Here is a 22,606-nt window from a genome sequence, read left to right on the forward strand (position 1 = left end):
ACACTACATTTTCCCTGTGGTAGCCATAGCAGGGGAAATAAATATGATCATTGTTAGGTTTCTAAAATGAATGGTCCTGAGAGCTTTATCACTAAAAACAGCCCAAAACAACATATCTTGATTTTTTTCTTCTACAAGAGCAGGCATTACAATGCTACTGTATCACCTGAAGGACATGTACATGACAAAAATGCATCTATGGAAAACCAGACTGTACTGATTCCATGTGAATAAAGGTGGTCTAGAAGGATGACAAAATGGCCTTGACCTCTGTGCTGATAATAAAGGGAGGACATACACAGACAGATGGGGCAACATGGAAAGGAGAACACATGGGGACAAGGACTGTACCAGTTTCTGTATTTACCCCCTTTCCCGAAAATCGATTTTAAATACATGTATAAATCAAAGTGCGGTTTACACTCTTTGATAACACACTATAACCATGCCAGTAAATAATCTCAGGTCTCTGCAGCACAAAGGGATTATTTGTATTGTCTATGATTACAACACCGCTATTTATGTCACTTTCCTTTCCCATTTTATAATCCCAAAACATTTTTCCATTTTCTTTTTACCATAGAAAGTGGTTGGAAAATAGCCGCGATCTGAGATTTTAGTTTATCATTATTCTTCTAGCGCTTAGAGAAGCAGCAGCATGAAAATCCATTAAGGGAAAGCTGAACTCCGCTGTGGCTGTTTTGCCCCTGTCAGAATAAATTTTCTCATCAGGCTTTAAACGTTTTCCCCCTTGTGTTTTGCTTGGGCACAGTCCAGGTAGTTTTCAACTGCTTCCTTCCAACATATATAATAATAAAAAGTCAGCATCTGCAATTGCTACCTGCTGACTGCAATTTGTCTGCACACAGGTGCCTGCCTGCTCAGCCTGGTTCTGGGGACTAATGATCTCAAAAGGAAGCCCATACAAGGGAATGGTAATAGAAAATGGTCTGGCTGGCTTCTAGTTCAGCCACTATTTCTGCAATACAATTCATTAACCATTTATCAACAAGCACAAGCGGTATAAATTGAAGTAACAGCGCTGCCGTTAAGTTATTTACAAGCTTGTATCTTGAAAGGGACATGAAAGAAAATTTTTTTGGCTAGGGCTACACAGCGCCATATCATAATGGTGTCGCATTGTGACCTATGTAAATCAACTGTTACACAGAGTTGCAAATGTTTCCAAATGTGTTAAATATTACTGGCGCTGTTTGCAAATTGTGTTTTATTATAAAATTCCTTACTATTCTCCTCATTTTGCTCTTAACTATATGTGCTTTTTTTGCTTTTTACTTTTCTTCCTACAACGTTTTGTTTGAGGGGATTATGAAATGAGACGTCATCAGCAGGATGACCCTGCAGTCACTTTTCCCTTCTATACCCAAGTTGGTACATGACCTTATCGGAGGGAGGAGCTGTGGTCACTTTCCCCAGTTCCTTTTATAGCCTCCCTCTGATGACATCCAGAATCAAATGCAGTGATGGAGGCTGTGGGAGAGGTGATGGCAGCGCCAGCCCACAGCTTGTTTTTCTAAAACAGGATTCCATCAGGAGCGGTAATAGAAGCAGGGTAAGTGACATTGGCACCATTCCTTGATGATAATTTATTTTAGGCTACGGTAACACTATCAGTATTTTACATCTGTATTTATAAGTCAAAACCAGGTGAGGAACAATCAGAGGAAAAGAATAATAGAAACATGTCACCACTTCTGCATTTTTCACCCACTCTACTTACAAATATTGATGTGAAATACTGACCAAAAACTGATATAGTGTGACCATAGCCTTAGAGCAGTGGCAGAATCTGGGAGCGCAATTGCTAACCCACAGGTTTTATCACTGTCATAAAATTAATCAGGGCAGCATCAAGGCACAGCCAAGTGGCACAAATGCTTTGGCTACAAAGCTTCTTTAGGAATTGCTGTGGTGCGACAGATACATGTCTCAGTGTAGCCCCAGCCTTTACGGCACCCTTGCCACATTGCAAAAGAGCATGTCAGGCTTAGTGTGTTTTTGCAGAGGAGCAATTTCTGCAGTTTTCACAGTCTTTTAAGCTTGGATTTCACGGATTTTCACCATTGTATTTTATCTTACCATACATAATTTTTTTTTTTTTTGCAGGCTTATTATTGCAGTATACGGTTTCATTCTTCTTTTTCACATTTATTTGGGCTTAGTGCAATTTAGGCAACAACATTGCACTCACGGTGCAAAGTAATATTATAGCACTATTATTGCAAGCTACTGCCATTGTGGTCCATTACGTCTAGAGAGTTTATGCTTTTTTATTCTATTTGTGATTGTGTAATTATTTGTAATAAATTCAATTAATTAGGTTTGTGCGTGAATCTATTCATTTTCACTTTTATTTATAGCCTTTTAATCTGACCAAAATTGATGTTTTTTTTGTCCAGTTTCGCTACACTCACATTCCTCTATTCCAGCGCCTCTGAAAAAATTAGTATATGTATTTTGACTTTCCGGTATTGCTGACTTGACTGCTTCAATGTTTATGGTTCATGTAAAGTGCTAACTTTAACACATCTATACCAGACATCCAATGACAAGCCAAACATAGCAGAGTCTGAGTGATCAGTGTGAAGAAGTCACAGGCTTGAGAAGGAGCTACAAGATATGTGAGGTTGAGGACACACAGTCGGAAAGAACCTATTTAGCTAATGGTACACAATAAAATTGGATTCTCAAAGTGGGAATAAACTTTAAAGGGTTTTTTCCAAAGTATATTTTAAATAATACATCTCCTGCGGAGAAAATACTGATTATCTTGAAACTACAACACAGCCAAATAAGTGACATCCCTGGAATCAGTTTCTCTGCTCTTCCATTACGCTACTCTCATAATAAATAGCAAAAGCTGCTGACAGATTCTCTTTAGTGTAAAAAAACTTTCATGTAAATGAATCCTATTGGCTGAAGAGCAAATTAGTCTCAGAGGTGCATACCTTGCTCATAGCGGTGAGTGCGGGATCACAAGCAGAATCTAGGTCTTGTACAAGGAGCTGAATGCTGTTTGAAATTACGCTAAAATCAAAAAGGTGAAAAAAGATTCATTCTTTAGAACAAAAAACAAATAAATTTGCACCACAATGCTATAAATAAATCCGATGGGCTGTGGGAACTAAATAGAAATTCCTGAATTACACCCCCCATATGTAAGCATTAGCATGATAATATGGTGCTAACTGGCATACCTACAAAAGACATAATTAGGCCTTTGATTTCTGCCCACATACAACATTTTACCATTTTTATCATTAACCCGCACATTTATTTTAGTTAAAACTAAAACATTAACTTAATGTGGAAGGAAAAAGCATTTTTTTTCACTTTTCTACCATTACCAATTAATTATGTGCTTACTACAACCCAACATAAAATGTGTGGTGGTTTCCTTCATACCTTAGAAGATACTGCAGGACTACAAGCATAACAATGGCCAAAGAGCGGAATAATTAGGAGAGCCCTTGTGACCGACTGCACAGATTTATATGGCAAACTTCTTACATCGTTTATCTTAGAGTACAGCCAACTGAAATCATATAAAAATACTATGGAGTGGGTTTAAAGGGAGTCAGTTACTCTCCACAAGGAGAAACATTACCCCTTAGACCCCAGTCCAGAGCCTCTCACCTAGCCAAATCAGTTCTCATACTTTGCACTGACGAGGGCCAATAGCCCGAAACACCGTGTCTGCAAATTGAGATTCTGATTGGCCTTTTATCCCAAGTCATTTTGCAAGACTCGTTAAAGGTTTGACTGCAACTTAGGATTGCTGCTTCCACCAGGTGGCTTTATAGAGATCAAGTCTTATTTCTCTCTGAAGAGGCAATTAGCATATTAAGTTACCAATTAACACTTCAAACTAACCATATAGGCTTGTGAGAGATGAAGCCACAATAAAAATAGTTATTTTTATTTTTAACTATCAACAGGGTGGCCACTATATTGTTCCTTATCAACAAAGGAGAAATGGGGCCACACACATTACCATTCCAATAGATAGTATAAGAACATTTTATTTTATTAATTCAATTTAAAATGTACATATTTAAGTTAAAAAATTAGACAGAACCTTTGCCTCACATGTGAGGGACAACACAGCAGGACAAATCCAGTTCGATATTAACCAGGCCACAGTTACATTAGTCTATTTCTTACTTCAGGTCAGAATACAACCAACAATTGATGTGCAAATGGATTATGAAAAGTGCATGTGCATAAAGGCAGATATATTCTGCCCAAATGAAAGCCAAATGGCTATTATGTAAAGTCACCTTGTGTGCATATAAATGTGGGTTGATTTGTTTCCTGTAAGTTTTAAAGCTGTTATGTGTCCAAGGTTGTGTCCAGTGTCCTCTGTGCTACCCTCAGCCCCAACGCACGTTTCGTATCTACTTCCTCAGGGGGCCGAGGGCAGCACAGCCTAAAGCAGAGAAGAAATGAGCAGAGTGATTTGTGGTCTCTCCTGCACTGCAGTTATAGCAGAGAAGAAAAATGTTAAAAGCCAGGAGAGAGTGATTTGTCTGCTCTCTCCTGCACTGCAGCAATAGAAGAGCAACGCCAGAAGTGAGGAGAGAGTGATTTGTCTGAGCTCTCTCCTGCATTGCAGCTATAGCAGAGAAGAGCAATGTCAGAAGCGATGAGAGAATGATTTGTGTGCTCTCTCCTGCATCCTGCACTGCAGCGAGAGCAGAGAAGAGCAATATCAGCAGTGATGAGAGAATGATTTGTGTGCTCTCTCCTGCACTGCAGCTATAGCAGAAAAGAGCAATGTCAGAAGCGAGGAGAGAGTAATGTGTGGTCTCTCCTGCACTGCAGCTATAGCAGAGAAGAGCAATATCAGCAGTGATGAGAGAATGATTTGTGTGCTCTCTCCTGCACTGCAGCTATAGCAGAGAAGAGCAATGTCAGAAGCGAGGAGAGAGTGATTTGTCTGCTCTCACCTGAACTGCAGTTATAGCAGAGGAAAAAAGCAATGTCAAAAATGAGGAGAGAGTGATTTGTATGCTCTCTCTTGCACAGAGACAGTGATCACATAAGGGAGGTAGATCTTCAAACAATGTTGTCTTGCTTAGAATGAGTGACAGTAATCTACACAAGTGGGTTGAGCGGTTCATAGAGGCATTTAATCAGAATAAAAGCCCCGTTACACACAGCGAGATTGTTAGCGAGATCGCTGAAACGTCACAGGTTTTGTGACGCAACAGCAATCTCGCTACATGTGACACATAGATGCGACTGGACCCCGATGGATATCGCTGATCATAATCGAATGTCCCAGGCCATTTTTTGATCATTGGCGTCCCGCTGGCCAGCATGCATCACTGTGTTTGACGTCGACGAGTGACCTCGTTGGCGATTCAGAAATCAGGGACGCAGGAGTGAGTCGTCAGAATAGCTGATGTGTGACATGGCCCCAACTACCGCCAAGGTCGTTATACAGATCGCCGTATCATTGCTGTGTCGCTGAGTAGATCTGCCTGTTTGACAGCTTACTAGCGACCATGTAGCGACGTACCAGCGATCCTTACCAGGTCGTATCGTTGTAGGGATCGCTGGAGCGTCGCTGTGTAACGGGACCCTAAGGGTGCACTGAGCACAAGCTTATGTTGTTAGCTTGAAGTGTTAATTTGGGGTGAAATGCATACCTTAACAGTAGGTACATTGTAAAATGTAAATTTGGTTTACTGAGATTATGTAACCAATATGAAGGGAATAATATAGATTGCACATATGCATAAGGAAGTTCAATAATATACAAATACACCAAGAAAGCCAAACTTACGTGCTAAAAGTATCCATCTCTCCTGTTAGATTAATTCTTTCTATTAGTGTCACATCTACTTTTTCTTTAAGCTTCTCTTCTAGCTAGAAGACAAAATGACAAGGAAGTTATTTTAATAATAGCAATTGTATTTATTTACTATTTTACTAAAATATTTTTGTTTTACTATTTTATGACTTCTTCATTTGTGCATTAAAGGGCCTGTCACACTAAGCGATATCGCTAGCAATATCGCTATAACTTGTGACGTTATAGCGATATTGCTAGAGATATCGCTGTGTCTGATACTTACCTACACCCCGCTCCCCCGCTGGTTATCGCTGATCGCGCGAGAACGTCCAGGACTGTCTCTCGTCGTCAGCTTCCTGCGGCGCTTCCTGTGGAGAGACGAGCGTGGAGCCGGGCGGAAGGACGCAGGATCGCCTAGTGTGACAGGTAAGTAGCGACCCCCGTTCCCAGCGATGTCGCTGGTGAGATCTGCCTGTGTGGCAGCTCACTAGCGACCACTTAGCGATGATGTACCAGCGATCCTGACCGCGTCATATCGCTGGTACATCGCTAAGTGTGACAGTACCTTAAGAACGGTCATAAAAACCTCTGTGAACAATTTATTTGTGTCATAAATTTTCTTTCTGTTGCTTGGGATACTACAAGAGACCCAGTTACAGAGGGAAATGGTGCCCAAATTGTAAATGGGATAAACAAAAAAAACATCTGCAATGTAAACTCATCTCATCACACCTACAATTTTTTTTCTGCTTTGTCGTAGGTAGAGCAGTAGCGTAGCTACCAGGGGCAGAGGGGGCTGTTGCCCCAGGCCCTGTGCTGAGAGGTCCACCCAAAGCTACACTACTGATAACTGTATCAGCCTGCACTGTGCACCCATACAGTTAAATTCTGAGGCAGAGCAGGGAGAGACTCCCTGCCCATCACAAGTCTCACATGTAAAGCGCCATGGATTAAATGGAACTAAAATAATAAATAACTACTATCGGCAGGATGCCAATACAGTTGAAAGCAATGTTGAGAGAGGGAGCATCACACTCTCTCTGCGTCCTACGTCACTGACACAAACAGTGACAGTGGGCACTATGATGTCACTACATGGAGCCCGCTGTGCTGAGTTGTACGGGAGCTTGGAACAACGGGGGAACGAGGAGAAGTATTGAATTTTTTTCATGGGCAGTACATTAAACTGTATGGAGGCCTATAGTGGAGTGCATTATACTACACAGGGGCCTATGGGGAGTGCATTATACTAAATTGAAGCCTAAGGTGCGTGCATTATACTATATAGAAGCCTATGACGAGTGCATAATCCTATATAGAGGCCTATGGGGAGTGCATTATATTAGATGCCTATGAGTGCATTATACTATATGGAGGACTATGGGGTGCATTATACTATATGGAGGCTATTTAGGGGGCCATTCTATAGTGTGCGAATTTCAGTGAGGGGGCCATCATACAGTGTGAGAGCTAAGGTGGGGTCTTTGTACAAAGTGGGGGACATATCAGAGTGTTGGAGCCATAAAACAGTCTGGGTGCTACTAAGGGGTAATTGGTATACTGTGTGGGGGTACTATACAGTGAGGGGGTATTATATTGTGTATGTGAGAGCATCATACTGTGTAGAGGGAAGCTGCACATGGGGAGACTTGGGACATTATTAAATGTTCAGTGGGCACTCATTGTTATATGTGCACTCAGGTTATTGTGACTGTCAAAGGGGCACACAGAGGCTATTATTACTTTTCAGGGGGCAAAATGTGGGGTCTGTTTTCTAGGGCACTTGCACAGGGCATATTAATATATTCTAGAGGTTTTACCATCTAGAGGACACACAATACCACACAGCGACTGCTCAGTACTGGAGTATCTGTAAGATGAGGAGTTTGTGCAGGTTGGGGATAGATGGGGCCGTTCTGGAAATGTGAGAAAACAAATGTGATTTTGTTTTTATTTCTGCAGCTGGGTCCTGGCTGGAAGAAGTAGTCGTGTCGGTCTGGGCCAGATGGAAAAGACAGGAAAAGTGAATGATTCCATCAGAAAGAAGTAATCTGTAAGTTACTATGTACAACTGTACTGTAATCTCCTGTATATTCTGCAGCACTAGTATCTACCACTATGTGGTGCCCATATTGCAGTAATATCAGTATTGGTCTTTATTTAGACATTTTTTTTTTTGGTAACAGCACGGCCATCTGCTGAGGTTCTCCTACATCCACTATTAGGGTCAGCCACCATAGTTGTTCTCAGGGTTACCAGGTTAGGGGCCCACTCAGACGTTTAGCCAACTCCGAACCAAAACCCTAGCTACACCTCTGAGGTAGAGATAAAGTGCAAAATAAATCTGTCACTGAATAGATACAAACTGAATCAGATGGCTCCTGATAACTACAATGGGTTTGTCTGGTTTCAGGTTATTTCTACGTTTTTGAACAGAATAATAAGTGCAGAAGTAACTTGCTACAGTTAACTTTTGCTTTTGAATCAATTTTGCAATGGTGTGAACAGAAAGTTTTTCACTTTTGAAGTGGCAAATGAAAGTAACTATCCCAAACAGAATAGCCACTGTGCGGATTACACACTAATATCACAGAAGCTGTGCAGAGAAAACCGGGTACCTGCTGTGTAGTTGCCAGACAGTACTCCGCTGTACTCAGGATACTGCAGATTAGGCATAATTCCTCTGTGGTGAACTTGGCAACTTCAGAGCCTTCTTTTTCTTTGAGAAGACTAGTGATGGTAAGTCCAGTACTACTGCTGCTGGTCCTGATGAGAAAAGGAGAAATATTTTAGACTCAGCATCCAGAAAGGTAACAAAAAAATATAAATAAATACCCAAATTATTCATCTGGTTAAGAATAATCACAATCTTTTAGCTTTAAATGGAACATTTCATCAAAAAATGATCAATTGTTTAAATCAGATTTTGCGTTACATGTATATTTTGAAAAAAATGTTGGCAATGTTTTTTTTTTGCACTCATACTTCCAGTTCTTTCAGGAAGAGTTTACTGCAGACTCCTTAAAGGGGTATGCTTATCTCCAACATCCTATCCCAATATGTAGTAGGTGTAGTAATATTAGCAAATACCTCTAATTAGAAATGTAGTGTATAGCTGATTTGCTGTCTCTTTCCCCATGTTGAGCATTGCAGGATCTTGGTATCCATGGTTACGACCACTGATATAGTGACAGTTAGCTAGTTGCTAGTGGTCGTAAGTATTTTTTTGAGCTTTTCACAGATAACTTATAACCACAAACACATCAAGGAGGAAAGTGCAGCAAAACAAAAAAAAAGTCTTTAAAACCCAAACTGTGCAAACATTTTATTGAAACCCAATTGCAGAAAAGATTTTTAGCCCTAAAGACACGTGGTGGACAACCCCTTTAAGCTAAAACAATGTAAAGAGCAACATGTGAGCACCAAAGGACTATATCCACAGTTATCATAAGCAATAGAAGCATTTTAAGTAAATACTTGCTGGCCTTTTTCACTGATAAAAGATGTTTGAAATTGGAACAGAAAACATTTTCTTAAAGGATATATTCAAAACACATCCTGGCTTGATAAGCTCAAAATAATGGAAACATGGAAGCAAACTACGACCAGTGACTGAGGAGATTTCAGCAGTACAGCTAATAAGAGTGTGGTGAGCGACTGTCCCACATTTTCCATTTCTCATGCCTTTTACCAACTGCGGGATATGGTCCAGCATGTGTCCAGACAAAGGGGGAAAAAAAAGGGAAGAATAAAAGCAGTGGTAAGTGGTGGCAGCTGAAAGCTAATACGCCTTATTAGGGTTTTTTTATTATAAAATTGAGGTTTATTGAAATTTTGCTGAAAATGTCTCTAGGACATGTTTGCTTTGGAAGCAGCAGATGAATTCTGCTGAAAATGTTAGATTCTGACATCAATAAGAGTTACAGAACAAACCCTTTGTCCACACACTTTCCCACAGAGCAAAATTAAGATGACACAAAATAAACGAATCAGAAGGTGAGATCCATAAAGTCCATTGCCGGAACAGATTACAAACAGCAGCCTTTACTAGAAGTGGTTACAACAGAAGGATTATATACATCACATCTAGAAATGACTGAAAAAAAAAAACACAGTTTTTAGGGTTCACACACACTGGGGTCTGATATACTAAAAGTAGCACATTTTTAGAAAGTGTAAATTTATGCTAGATTTATTACATTTCACTAAATATGTGGCATCTTTAGACTCTTACAAGGGGTGTCCGAAGGCAAAACATTTTTCTTTTAAGTCCCTATCTATTTAGTCGGTAATCTAAGCTATTTTCTAATAAACTTGCTTTAAAAATTCCCAACCATTCCCTAACTAGACTAATCAACTGTTTTTGTATTTTTTTTTTCCTATTTCCGGTCTGATGATGACTTGTTTGAGTATCACCAGTACATGCTGGGACACTCAGACAAAGTATCGTCAGGGGGTAAAGGCTGCAGTCACTGCCGAAACCTCTGTCCCCTCCCTGACACGAAGGGTTACCAGTAACGCTCGTTTCAGGGGCAGTGCTGTCCTGCTTGTCTCCCACCTTGCACGGTCTCCCTCAGCGTTATGAGTGCAGTGTCCAGTCTGTTGTCTGCATAGATGCATAATCGGCAGCAGAGCAGTGTCACTAAACCCCGCAGAGACCAATGACGTCACCTGGGGAGCTGTTCTTTTGCATGTCAGGTATAGTGACACTGCTCTGTTGCCGGCTTATTACTATTCATCTATACCGACAGCAGACCGGATTGCTGCACCCATCGCGCAGGGCACTGGGGGAGACTGCACAGGAGGGGATACACTGCACAAGGGAGACACTCAGGGACACAGCTGGGACAGCACCACCCCTGAAACAAGCGTCACTGATGACTCTTCATTTCAGGGAGGAAGCAGAGGCAGACTCTGCCCTCTGATGATGCTTCGAATGAGTATCCCATCATGGACTGATGATACTCAAATGAATAGGCAACAGACAGGAAATAAGAAAGGAAAAAATACAAAAGTAGTTAAATAGTGTAGTTAGGGAACTGTAGGGAATTTTTAAAACAAGAATATTAGAAAATAGCTTAGATTATGGGATTAAATAGGTCAAGAGCTAGGAGAAAAACGGTTTTCCTTTCGATCACCCCTTTAAGTGTCACTTTACACCATTTGGTTTTATGCAAACATCTGTGGCAGTGGGTCTCCCACCCGAGCGTGACAGTCTTATAGGAATATATGTGATGCTTAGGCCGAACGAGTCACATCCAGTCCATACATTTTGGTCCAAGAACTTCCATAGTCTTGAATTAAGAGAGCTAGAGCATTCATGGCCACCTCAACCTCTTACAGACGCCAGCCGGAACTGGGAAACCAGTGACCATTATTTGGAAATTGGGTTGGACCCCAAAGGTGTGACTTGCATCTAAATCAGACATTTATGGCAAATCCCAAAAGGTGGAATACACATTTATCACATATACAGGGCATAAGCTATGTATATATATGGATATGCCATAAATGTGTCTTGTGAGACAATCCCTTTAATGCTTTTTAATTGACTATTTTTTTTGCTTATAAAAAGCTTAAGGCTGTGTGCCCACAATGCGATTTTTAAGCGTTTTTGCCGCGATTTTCGGCACGAAAACGCTGCAAAAACGTTTAAAAATCGTGTACAGAACGCCCCCCATGCATTCCTATGGCATTCCGCACATGCTGTGCTAATGCCGCGCTTTTTACCGCGGCAGAATCGCATCACGGAAAAAATCGCAGCATGATCATTCTTTTGTGCGGAATCGCAAAGAATTGCCGCGATTCTGCACCCATAAGAATGCATGAGAATCGCTTACTTCCCGCATGTGGCTATGCCCACCATGCGGGAAGTTAAGAGTCTCATGTGCGGTTGGTACCCACGGTGTGGAGGAGAGGAGACTGTCCTCCAGGCCCTGGGTACCATACCCCTATAAAAAAAAGAATAAAAAATAAAAAATCGGGGTATATTTACCTTCCGACGTCCCGCGCTGCCATCCCGGGCCACAGCGTTCCCAGTAATGCCTTGCGGCAAGGTCCTGTGATGATGTGGTCTCGCGAGATGGCAGCGCGGGACGTCGTAAGGTAAATATACCCCGATTTTTTATTTTCTTATCATTTTTAACATTCTATCTTTTACTATTGAGGCCGCAAAGGCGGCCTCAATAGTAAAAAGCTGGTCACACTTGTCAAACACTATGTTTGACGAGTGTGACCAACCTGTCAATCACTTTCCAAGCGATGCTTCAAATCGCTTGGAAAGTGCTTGAGAAAATCGCGGCAAAATCGCGAACAGAATCGGGGTGAAATCGCGGTGAAAAAAAACGCACGATTTCTGGGAAGGAGTCCGGTTTTCATAGTGCGTTTTAAAACGCTACGTGGGCCCATAGCCTTAAGCATTTTACAAGCTTTGTGGGGTTGGTTTTTTATCTACACTTTGCCCTCTAAAGGTTCATTCCCAACTGAGACATTTATGACATAAAGACCACACTTGGCAACTATTGGAGCTCCTATAGAAATGTATAGAGAGACAGCATGTGCGTTGATACCTTCCCATTCCTGAGAATACCCGAAAAAGGCCCCATTCTTGATATAGATGGGGGTTCCGACAATGGGACCATATCTATCGGCCTTTTTTTTTCAATATGCCATAAATGTCCCTGATGGGTCAACCCCTTTAATTATCATCACAGGGTTAGCCCTGTATTAAACAGGAATTGTCACATGTTGTCAAACACAAAGTGTCTACAACAAAGTTGCATTTTTTTCTTTACTACAAGAAATATTAGTAATGGCTTAACTAGTTATACAAGAGAAAAAATAAAACAGGATTTTGGTTGCTTACCGTAAAATCTGTTTCTCAGAGTCTTCATTGGGGACACAGGAACCGTGGGTGTGTGCTGCCATCACTAGGAGGTCGACACTATGCATGAAAAAAATGTTAACTCTGCCTCTGCAGTATACACCCCTCCGACCGGCTGTAGGACAATTAGTTAGTGAAAAAGCAGTAGGAGGAGACATTATCATGTAAGTCATCATATATTCATTACACATAAAATCATGGGAGGGCGCTGTGTCCCCCAATGAAGACTCTGAGAAACAGATTTTACGGTAAGCAACCAAAATCCTGTTTTCTCTTTCGTCTCATTGGGGGGACACAGGAACCGTGGGACGTCCAAAAGCAGTCCCTGGGGTGGGAAAAGACAGAAACTTCCTTCAGGTCGGAGAACTCACCACTGCCGCCTGCAAGATTCTTCTGCTTAGGCTGGCGTCCGCTGAAGCATAGGTATGAACCTTACAGAACCTTGAAAAGGTATGCACGGACGACCATGTGGCAGCCTTGCACAACTGCATGGCTGATGCCCTGTTGTGTACCGCCCAGGAGGCGCCCACCGCCCAGGTTGAATGGGCCTTGACCCCAGCAGGGGGCCCCCTGTCCTTTACCTGGTAGGCTTCCAGAATTGCCATTCTGATCCAGCAGGCAATTGTTGCCTTAGAGACCGGCAGGCCTCTTCTCACCCCATTGGGGATAACAAAGTGCGAGTCCGCCTTCCAGAAAGGAGCGGTCCTGGCCAGCTACATCCTTATCGCCCTGACCAGGTCTAGCTTATTCAAAGAACGCTCCAGAGGATGGCTTGGAGTGGGACAAAATGACGGAAGGATAATATCCTTGTTCAGGTGGAAGGCCAATACCACCTTGGGAAGAAAGTTAGGAGGAGGCCACAAAACAACCTTGTCCTGGTGCATAATTAGGAATGGACGACGACAGGACAATGCCGCTAATTCTGAAACCCACCTAATCGAGGTGATGACTACGAGAAATATCACCTTCCAGGACAACAAAGACATGGGAGCTTCTTGTAGGGGTTCAAAAGGTGAACCTGTCAAGGCTTCCAAGACCAAGCTAAGGTCCCATGGAGCCACAGGGGATCTGTACGGAGGGGTCGCATGTGCCACTCCTTGTAAAAAGGTCTTAACCTGTAAGCGGGAGGCCAAATTATTTTGCAAAAGAATACAGAGAGCAGATACCTGGCCTTTCAAGGAACTTAGGGCCAGACGGCCTTCTAAGGCCTCTTTCACACATCAGGTTTTCGCCGTCAGGCGCGATCCGGCGCTTTTGACAAAAACCGGATCCGGCGAAATGCAATGCCGGATCCGGTTTCCCCCCCATTGACTTGCATTAGAGCCGGATCGAGCCGGATGGCCATGCGTTTCATCCGATTTTCGCCGGATCCGGCAATGTGACGCGATCCGGCGTCTGGAAAAAACGGCTACTGTAACGTTTTTTGTCTCCGGCGAAAAAGCCGAACACGCCGGATCCGGCGTGTCTGGCTTTTTCATACAATGAAAGCCTATGAGCGCCGCAATGCGCCTGATCCGGTTTTTTTGGTCTGAGCATGCTCCGTAGCTCTGCCCACAAGACATATATAAAAGCAAGACAGTGGGACCCTCAGCCACACCCAACATGCCACCCAAGCCAAGAACCAGGAGCAGGAGAAGGCAGCAGACATCTGCAGCAGCACCATCAGCACCACCCCAAATGGAGCAGCATGCTGAACAACGGGAGGGGAGTCCAGCAGCAGATGAGAGACGGTAATTATCAAATCCCCCATTCCTCCAAACTAGGGCTATGGAATATCAAGATATTCATTGGCCCTTTGTTTCTCTTTATTCAACAGCCGCCCAATAGATGCAGCAGCAGCAGCAGCAATGGCAGCAGCAGGAACACCACCCACAGCCATGGAGTCTGGCCGTGAAAAAGACAGCACATCTTCTTCTGGGAGCCCTCCCTCGCATCGTCAGCGTTTGACGGTAAGTTTTTATTTCCAAAATCCATCATCTCTGTAATATATGTCTATTCATTGCCTTTTATTTCAAAACAGGAATCACAAGATGAAGAGGAGCTCCCAGAAGAAGAAGGAAGGGGTGGACAGACACCTGGAGTGGGCTCACAATTGGTAAGTTTTTTGCATCAAACGCAGAAACACAACATCACACTACACACAACACATAGAAAACAATGTTCTACAGACCACACACAGCAAACAAATGCCTACATCCAAAGACATAACATTTTTTGTTTTCTTCTCTAGTCTTCCCAATCTGGTGCTCGGCCAAGAGGTCCTCGCAGTGCCTCCCGGGGTCGTCGGCGACAGCAACGCGGCGGTCACCAGCGTGTAAGTATAAATATTTTTGCTTTGTTTTTTTGCACTTTTTATTTCATTTCTTTTGTGGAGGCTAATTATGTTATTTTTGTCTTTTTCTTTAACAGCCTTCACAGCGTGCTCCCGACTCTGACGGTGAGGATGGAGGGATTGATGTGGACCGCCTCATCGATCTCGTCAGAGAAAGGGAGCCGCTCTGGAATATGGCTGACCGCCGCCACGCTGACCTTATCGTTACCCGACGACTCTGGGAGGAAATCTGTTCGCTCCTTGTGGACCGCTGGGAGGAGCTCGAAGCTCAGGCCCAGATTAAAGAGCGTAAGTATATACAGTACCGGTTGCTTGATTTAAACCAGTGTTTCCCGAACTCCAGTCCTCGTGGTCCCCACGGATCATGTGTTCAGGATTTCTATTTACTTTGGAAATCCTGAAAACATGACCCCTGGGGACCATGAGGACTGGAGTTTGGGAAACACTGATGTTGTATACTAACCACTTTGTCCTTTCTCGTTTCAGGGGAGAGAATTGTGAAGCGGTGGCGGTCTGTGAGGGATCGTTTCAAGAAGGAGTTCAATAAAGAGATGCGGGCCCCGAGTGGAGCTGGAGGACGCAGGAGGAAGTACAAGTACGCACGAGCCCTGTCGTTCCTCCGGGAGACAATGCTCACCAGAAGGTAAATATTACACACCACATGTGACAACAAAATGTTTAGATGTAACTTTTTTTTTTCAGCCAGGGCCATACCATGTCACTATTTTAATTGTTTTTTTTTCTCTTTATTCCACAGCACGGTGAGCAGCACTCGGGAGCCTGCACGATTGGACCCTTCTGAGGCGATCCCTGAGGAGACCGGCACCGAGGGACACTTCGACCGCCCCGGTACATCTGCACCTTCCCAGCCTTCCCACACATTCGACCCATTTGTCCCATCCACCAGCACAGGAGCATCGTGGCAGCCTACATTACATGAAGCTGCTGGTGAGGAGATCGCTTTCCCTTTACCCCACCCTTCTGCCCCTGCCACCTCTAGTACACCTGCGGGTACTGGGCGGCAGCGGCAGAGGGGTCAGGAAAAGAGTTATGCGCCAGAGTTCTTGCATCTGAATGCATCTTTCCGGAACTGTCTAAAAGTCTTGTCAGAGCAAATCTCCGCAGGCTTTCAGCAGATCAACTCCAGCATTCTGGAGGTGAAGACACTTCTGCAAACCATGCATTCAGAAGCAAGATCTTCGCCAAACCACACCTTTTTCAGGTCTGTTGTGGAGCGCATGGCAACACTATCTCCTACCCAGCAGATGCATGTAATGCATTCGTGCCACGGTGCTCTACAGCAGGTTACCTCCCAACCTCCACCTCCCACCACTGTAGTTCCTCCACCTGCACCCCCTCCAGCCACTTTCCATCCTCCCCCTCCTATTACATCTGCACCCCCTCCAGCCACTTTCCATCCTCCCCCTCCTATTACATACCAGCAACCTGCCCAGTACCAGCAACCTCCCCAGTACCAGCAACCTCCCCAGTACCAGACATCTCCCCACTTCCAGCAACCTGCCCCGTATCAAACTCCTTCCCCGTACCAAACTCCTTCCCCGTACCAAACTCCTTCCCCACACAACTTTCCATCAACATCATCTGCTCCTACAGTCCCTGCCCAACCCTCCACTCCACCGCCCACCACCTCTTCTGCCTCCCACATGTCCACCCATTCTGTAGCTTTTTCCACACCATCACCTCTAACTGTTCCTTCCCCACCACGATCCCAGTCCTCTCTCCACACTCCCATTGTCGAAGTGTCCCGCAGCCCCTCCAGCAGTATTTCCACCCCACACTACACAGATTTGTAATGTGTGTTTTGTAATAAAAATGCCCAGTTTTTTTTCAAACCTTTATTAAAAAAGTATTTTTAACTTTAAAAACAGTTTTCAAACAAAAAAATATTTTAAATAAAAGTTAAATTATTGTTTACACTGGTTGTCTGTCATTTCTTTCTGCGGTGAAATATGTTTAAAAAAAAGGTTAAATAAAGGGTATTTAAAAGGTAAAAAGGTATTCAAAACCAGGTATATAACTGTGGGTAAATTTTTAGCTTTTTGCCACAGTTGTGTTCCTGGTTGTGTTTGAAGCAAAGTATTTCACCTAAAAAGTTGTGTTTATTGTTGGTGATTTCCTAACAATGTACACAACTTTTGTTAAAAGGTGAAATACTTTGCATAAAACACAACCAGGTACACACCTGTGGCCTAAAGCTAAAAATAGAGACCATGACAAGATAGCCAACTTTGGTTGGCAAAGGTATATACTGTTGGTACAGAAGGTACACAAGTTTGGTTAGGGCACAAATCTTTCACACTCTGTCATCCTGCCAGTGTACTCTGCCTTGAGGTGACAAAGTATAGGGCAAAATTGTCCCTCATTACTGAAACGTCACAGAACTTCTAGTGGTAATGTCATGGTAATCTTGCAAGGTGGTTTCTTCAGAGGTGTCCTCAATGGAAATGGGTTCCTTGCAGATAACAAAATTGTGGAGTACCACGCAAGCTTTGATCACCTCGTCAACAGTTTCTGTCTTGAGGTTGATCGCAGTCAATAGGACCCGCCATTTGGCTGTCAGAATACCAAAGGTACATTCAACCATTCTTCTTGCTCTTGTGAGGCGGTAATTAAAAATGCGTTTTGGTCTTGTCAATCCTCTGCTAGAGTACGGTTTCAAAAGGTGTTCTGACAGCTGGAAGGCTTCATCCCCTACACAGACAAATGGCATAGGTGGACCAGATGTTTGCGGCAGGGGTCTAGGTGGTGGGAACTGGAAGGTGTTTCCATACAGTTTACACCCCATGGCAGACAGTTTGAAAACTTGAGAGTCATTGGAGCGGCCATAGGCCCCAATATCAACAGCAATAAATTTGTATTCCGCGTCAGCGATGGCCATGAGGACAATTGAAAAATATTTCTTGTAATTGAAATATTCCGATCCCGATCCGGCTGGCTTTAAAATGCGGATATGTTTCCCGTCCACAGCGCCCAAGCAGTTGGGAAACTGACATATCTGTTGAAACTTGTCAGCAATTTCAATCCACCTCTCTGTTGTGGGCTCTGGTAAAAACTCTTCAGCTAAGGAGTCCCACAGTGCACGGCATGTGTACTTCACTATTCCAGATATGGTGGAAATCTCGAGTCTGTACTGGAAATGCAGTGACGAAAGGGATTCTCCAGTTGCAAGAAATCTGTGGGGAATTAAAAAACAATCAATTAGTTTAAAATCACAGCATTACATACCAAAACTCAGCTATAACACTTGGAGATACAAACTACCACCAACAAGATTGCAGTGAAAGTGTGCTCTGATGCGATCACATCCAATAAATGTGGCTTACCTTAAAGTCACCATCAGACGCTCTGCGGGTGAAACAGAGAAGCGGCAATAGGTGTCCGCTTTTCTTATGAGGTGTGCAATGCGCTCCACCAAGTAATCAAAATTCTCCATTTTCATCCGAACATATCCAAAAAATTTATCCGGGTTTCGTCGAAGGTCCATGCAGAGTGTAGAATAGACCCCACGCGTCATTCTCTTGGCTGTGATGGGGTGGATCCACAAACGTCGTCAACGATGCCTGATGCACTGCTGTCTCGCTCTCTCCTTCTCCAGAACAATCACCCTCAAACGATTCGCCTCCGCTATAAAATCCGCCAAATTCTTCAAAATATTTCCAATCACAACATCCATCTTCGCCAGTAACTTGCTCTTCTCTCCAACCTGCACTTTCTACTCGACAACCTGTCAAAGAAGGGCTGTAGGAACACTCTATATATAGTTTTCCAGTAGCCAATCCCGTTCGGAAGGCCACAAGGGTCAATTTTAAAAACCGGATCCGGCGTAATCCGTCGAAAAACGGATAGAAAAACGGATGAACCGGATGAGACGGATCCGGTTTTGTCTGTCAAGAACAAGACGGATCCGGCAGAAAACCGGATCCGGCACATCAGGTTTTACAAAACATTTGCCGGATCCGGCGTTCCGGCACGACGCCGGATCGCGCCTGACGCCGAAAACCTGATGTGTGAAAGTAGCCTAACCCAGCCTGGAGAAAAGCTAGGACAGATGGCAGGGAACAGGGAAAAGGTGTGACGTGATTAGACTCACACCAGCCAAAATAGGCCTTCCAGGCTCAGTAATAGACCCTGGAAGAGTAAGGCTCCCTAGCCAGGATCATTGTATTAATGACTCGGTCCGAAAAACCGCTGCTCTCAGTATTGTGGTTTCAACGGCCATGTCATCAAATTGAGAAACCGAGAATTTGGGTGGTAAAACGGCCCTTGAGCCAGGAGATCTGGTTTGTCGGGGAGTCTCCAGGGGGTGCCTGTGAGAAGATTGATAATTTCTGCGAACCAGGCCCTCCTGGGCCAGTACGGGGCGACCAATATGAACAGCACCCCTTCCGCCTTGATCATATTTCGCAGTCTGGGCAGGAGAGGAAGGGGAGTGAACAGGTAAGGGAGTCTGAACTGTGTCCAGGGAATGACCAGCGCGTCGACCCCTATTGCTAGAGGATCGCGGTATCTTGAGACAAACTGCTGGACCCTTTCTTGTCTGTCGCGATGCCAGGAGGTCCACATCTTGAGTCCCCCATAGCTAGCATATCAGACCGAACCTGGTATAAGGACCACTCCCCCCCCTGCCGCGAGCCCCTCCCGACTGAGGAAGTCGGTGGCCGTGTTGTCTGTGCCGGGAATGTAAACTGATGAAATTGCCGGAAAAGCGGTTTCTGCCCAGTTGAAGATTCTGGATACCTCGGCCAGTGCCTGGGGACTTCTGGTTCCTCCTTGGTGATTGATGTATGCCACCGCCGTGGCGTTGTCAGTTTGAATCCGGACTGGCTGGTTGCTGAGGTATCTTTCCCAATGTAGAAGTGCTAGAAAGACTGCCCTCAGTTCTAGAATGTTGATTGATAGTGAGGATTCTTGCCTCGACCATCGTCCCTGGACCGTCAGGTGGTGGAATACCGCACCCCAGCCCAGGAGACTGGCATCTGTAGTTACTACCTGCCAGTGGACAGGGGGAAAAGGCCATCCCAGATGAAGAAGGGGGGAGGTCAGCCACCACTTGAGGGACTCCCTGGTCTGAATAGAGGGGAGGAAGGGGTGATCCAGCGAAGAGATGGACCTGTCCCACTGAAGGATGATGTTCCTCTGCAGTATCCTGGAATGGAACAGGGCAAAGGGCATTGCCTCTGAAGCTGCCAACATTATTCCCAGGACTCTCATGGCAGCGCGAAAGGATAGAAGCCGGAATTTCAACAGAGAGCGAATTCCCTGCTGAAGGGTAATCCACTTTTTTTCTGGGAGAAACACCCTTGAGCTGCGGGTGTTGATTACCATTCCTAAGAATTCTAGGCGTTGTGTTGGCGTTAGGTGGGATTTCTCCCTGTTTATGATCCAACCAAACCGGGAGAGCGTGTTTAAAACTACCGCTAGATTTTCCTGGGCCTGAGCGAAGGAGGGCGCCTTGATGAGAATATCATCGAGATATGGTACAAATATTATGCCTCTGACCCTTAATATAGCTACCATCGCTGCCATAATCTTTGTAAAAATTCTGGGGGCTGTTGCCAGCCCAAATGGCAGGGCCACAAACTGGAAATGCTGCTTTTGGACAGCAAAACGCAGAAACCTCTGATGCCCCTGAAAAATTGGGACGTGTAGGTAGGCGTCACGGATATCTATGGAACATGGAATTTCTGATCCTCCATAGACGTTATTACCGACCGAATCGATTCCATCCTGAAATGGCGTAAGCGGACCCATCTGTTTAGCCTTTTGAGGTCTAGTATGGGGCGAACTGAGCCATCCTTTTTTGGTATCACAAATAGGTTTGAGCAAAAGCCGGTAAAACGTTCCTGTTCGGGAACAGGGATGATTACTCCTGTGTTGCGGAGAGAGTCAATTGCTGCAAAAAACCCTAGAGCCATAACAGCGTCTTTTGGTGGCTGCGATAGAAAGAAGCGATCTTGCGGAAGCGCATTGAAGTCTATCTTGCATCCTGTTGATACTACCTCCTTTACCCAGATATCCTCTACTGAATTCTGCCAGACATTTCTGAAGAGGAGAAGGCGGCCTCCTTGCCTGGGAGAGATACTGGGAAGGGAGTTGAACTCCCTGCTGGCGCCAGGCTGAAGTGGCTCTGCCCGGCCCTGACCTAGTAGCTCTGCTGTTGGAACTGCGGGAATGCCATGACGGGGTGGCCCGAAATGATACCTTCATCCTCTCTGTGTTTGCGACCTCTGCGGACCCTGAGCATAAGTACCTGTCGCTGGGGTACGGCGAAAGGGCTGAGCCCTACATTTGAAAACATCGACGAGGTTTGGCCTGAGGGAGAAGGGAGCTTGTACCCCCCCCCGTTGCATCCTTAATGATTTGATCTAACATTGACCCAAAGAGCTGGGTGCCCTAAAACGACAGATTGGTCAGTGATTTCTTTGAGGACAAATCAGCCTGCCAAGCCTTTAGCTATGAAGAGGAGGATGAATGAACTCATGGAGATCAACATCCGACACTGCGGAGACACCATCACGTGTTTCTCAACGCAGTGATTCTAGAGCACTGCCCCCATCCCTTATGGGAAATATGCAAAACATGCAAAACAGAAGCTGCGGAGACACCATCACGTGTTTCTCAACGCAAGCAATGACCAGCCAGGTCTTTGTCCGGGAAGGAACAACCACGGGAAGGGCAGTCTCCAATGAAGGAAACCACCTATGCCAAAACATGGTATCCATCCACATACAGCTGTTTCGGGGTATTGCCCCTCATCAGTGTGGAGTAGGCATTTACTAGGCATTGCTCCTACCAGCCAGTTTCCTACTCCACACTGATGAGGGGCAATACCCCGAAACAGCTGTATGTGGATGGATACCATGTTTTGGCATAGGTGGTTTCCTTCATTGGAGACTGCCCTTCCCGTGGTTGTTCCTTCCCGGACAAAGACCTGGCTGGTCATTGCTTGCGTTGAGAAACACGTGATGGTGTCTCCGCAGCTTCTGTTTTGCATGTTTTGCATATTTCCCATAAGGGATGGGGGCAGTGCTCTAGAATCACTGCGTTGAGAAACACGTGATGGTGTCTCCGCAGTGTCGGATGTTGATCTCCATGAGTTCATTCATCCTCCTCTTCATAGTCTTTTTACTAGGCATTGCTCCTACCAGCCAGTTTCCTACTCCACACTGATGAGGGGCAATACCCCGAAACAGCTGTATGTGGATGGATACCATGTTTTGGCATAGGTGGTTTCCTTCATTGGAGACTGCCCTTCCCGTGGTTGTTCCTTCCCGGACAAAGACCTGGCTGGTCATTGCTTGCGTTGAGAAACACGTGATGGTGTCTCCGCAGCTTCTGTTTTGCATGTTTTGCATATTTCCCATAAGGGATGGGGGCAGTGCTCTAGAATCACTGCGTTGAGAAACACGTGATGGTGTCTCCGCAGTGTCGGATGTTGATCTCCATGAGTTCATTCATCCTCCTCTTCATAGTCTTTTTACTAAGCCTTTAGCTAGACCGTCCACCAGACAGCTACGACAGCTACCATGTTACTGGATGCTTGAGCTGC

At 44.6% G+C, this 22,606-nt stretch overlaps 1 protein-coding gene across 3 annotated transcripts in view; it reads right to left on the reverse strand.

Annotated features, from left to right (window-relative positions):
• VPS53 (VPS53 subunit of GARP complex) overlaps positions 1-22,606 on the reverse strand; it is a 342,581-nt gene that overhangs the window by 124,655 nt on the left and 195,320 nt on the right. For all 3 annotated transcript variants that reach the window (XM_073574532.1, XM_073574523.1, XM_073574541.1), the window contains 3 exons: positions 8,440-8,587; positions 5,813-5,895; positions 2,970-3,048 (listed from right to left, as the gene is read on the reverse strand). In XM_073574532.1, the coding sequence (XP_073430633.1) occupies positions 2,970-3,048; positions 5,813-5,895; positions 8,440-8,587 (310 nt within the window). The remainder of the gene's footprint in view (positions 1-2,969; positions 3,049-5,812; positions 5,896-8,439; positions 8,588-22,606) is intronic.

The sequence above is a fragment of the Dendrobates tinctorius genome, unplaced genomic scaffold, assembly GCF_039654945.1.
Source record: "Dendrobates tinctorius isolate UK_male_01 unplaced genomic scaffold, ASM3965494v1 ptg000007l, whole genome shotgun sequence".
Classification (NCBI taxonomy): domain Eukaryota; kingdom Metazoa; phylum Chordata; class Amphibia; order Anura; family Dendrobatidae; genus Dendrobates; species Dendrobates tinctorius.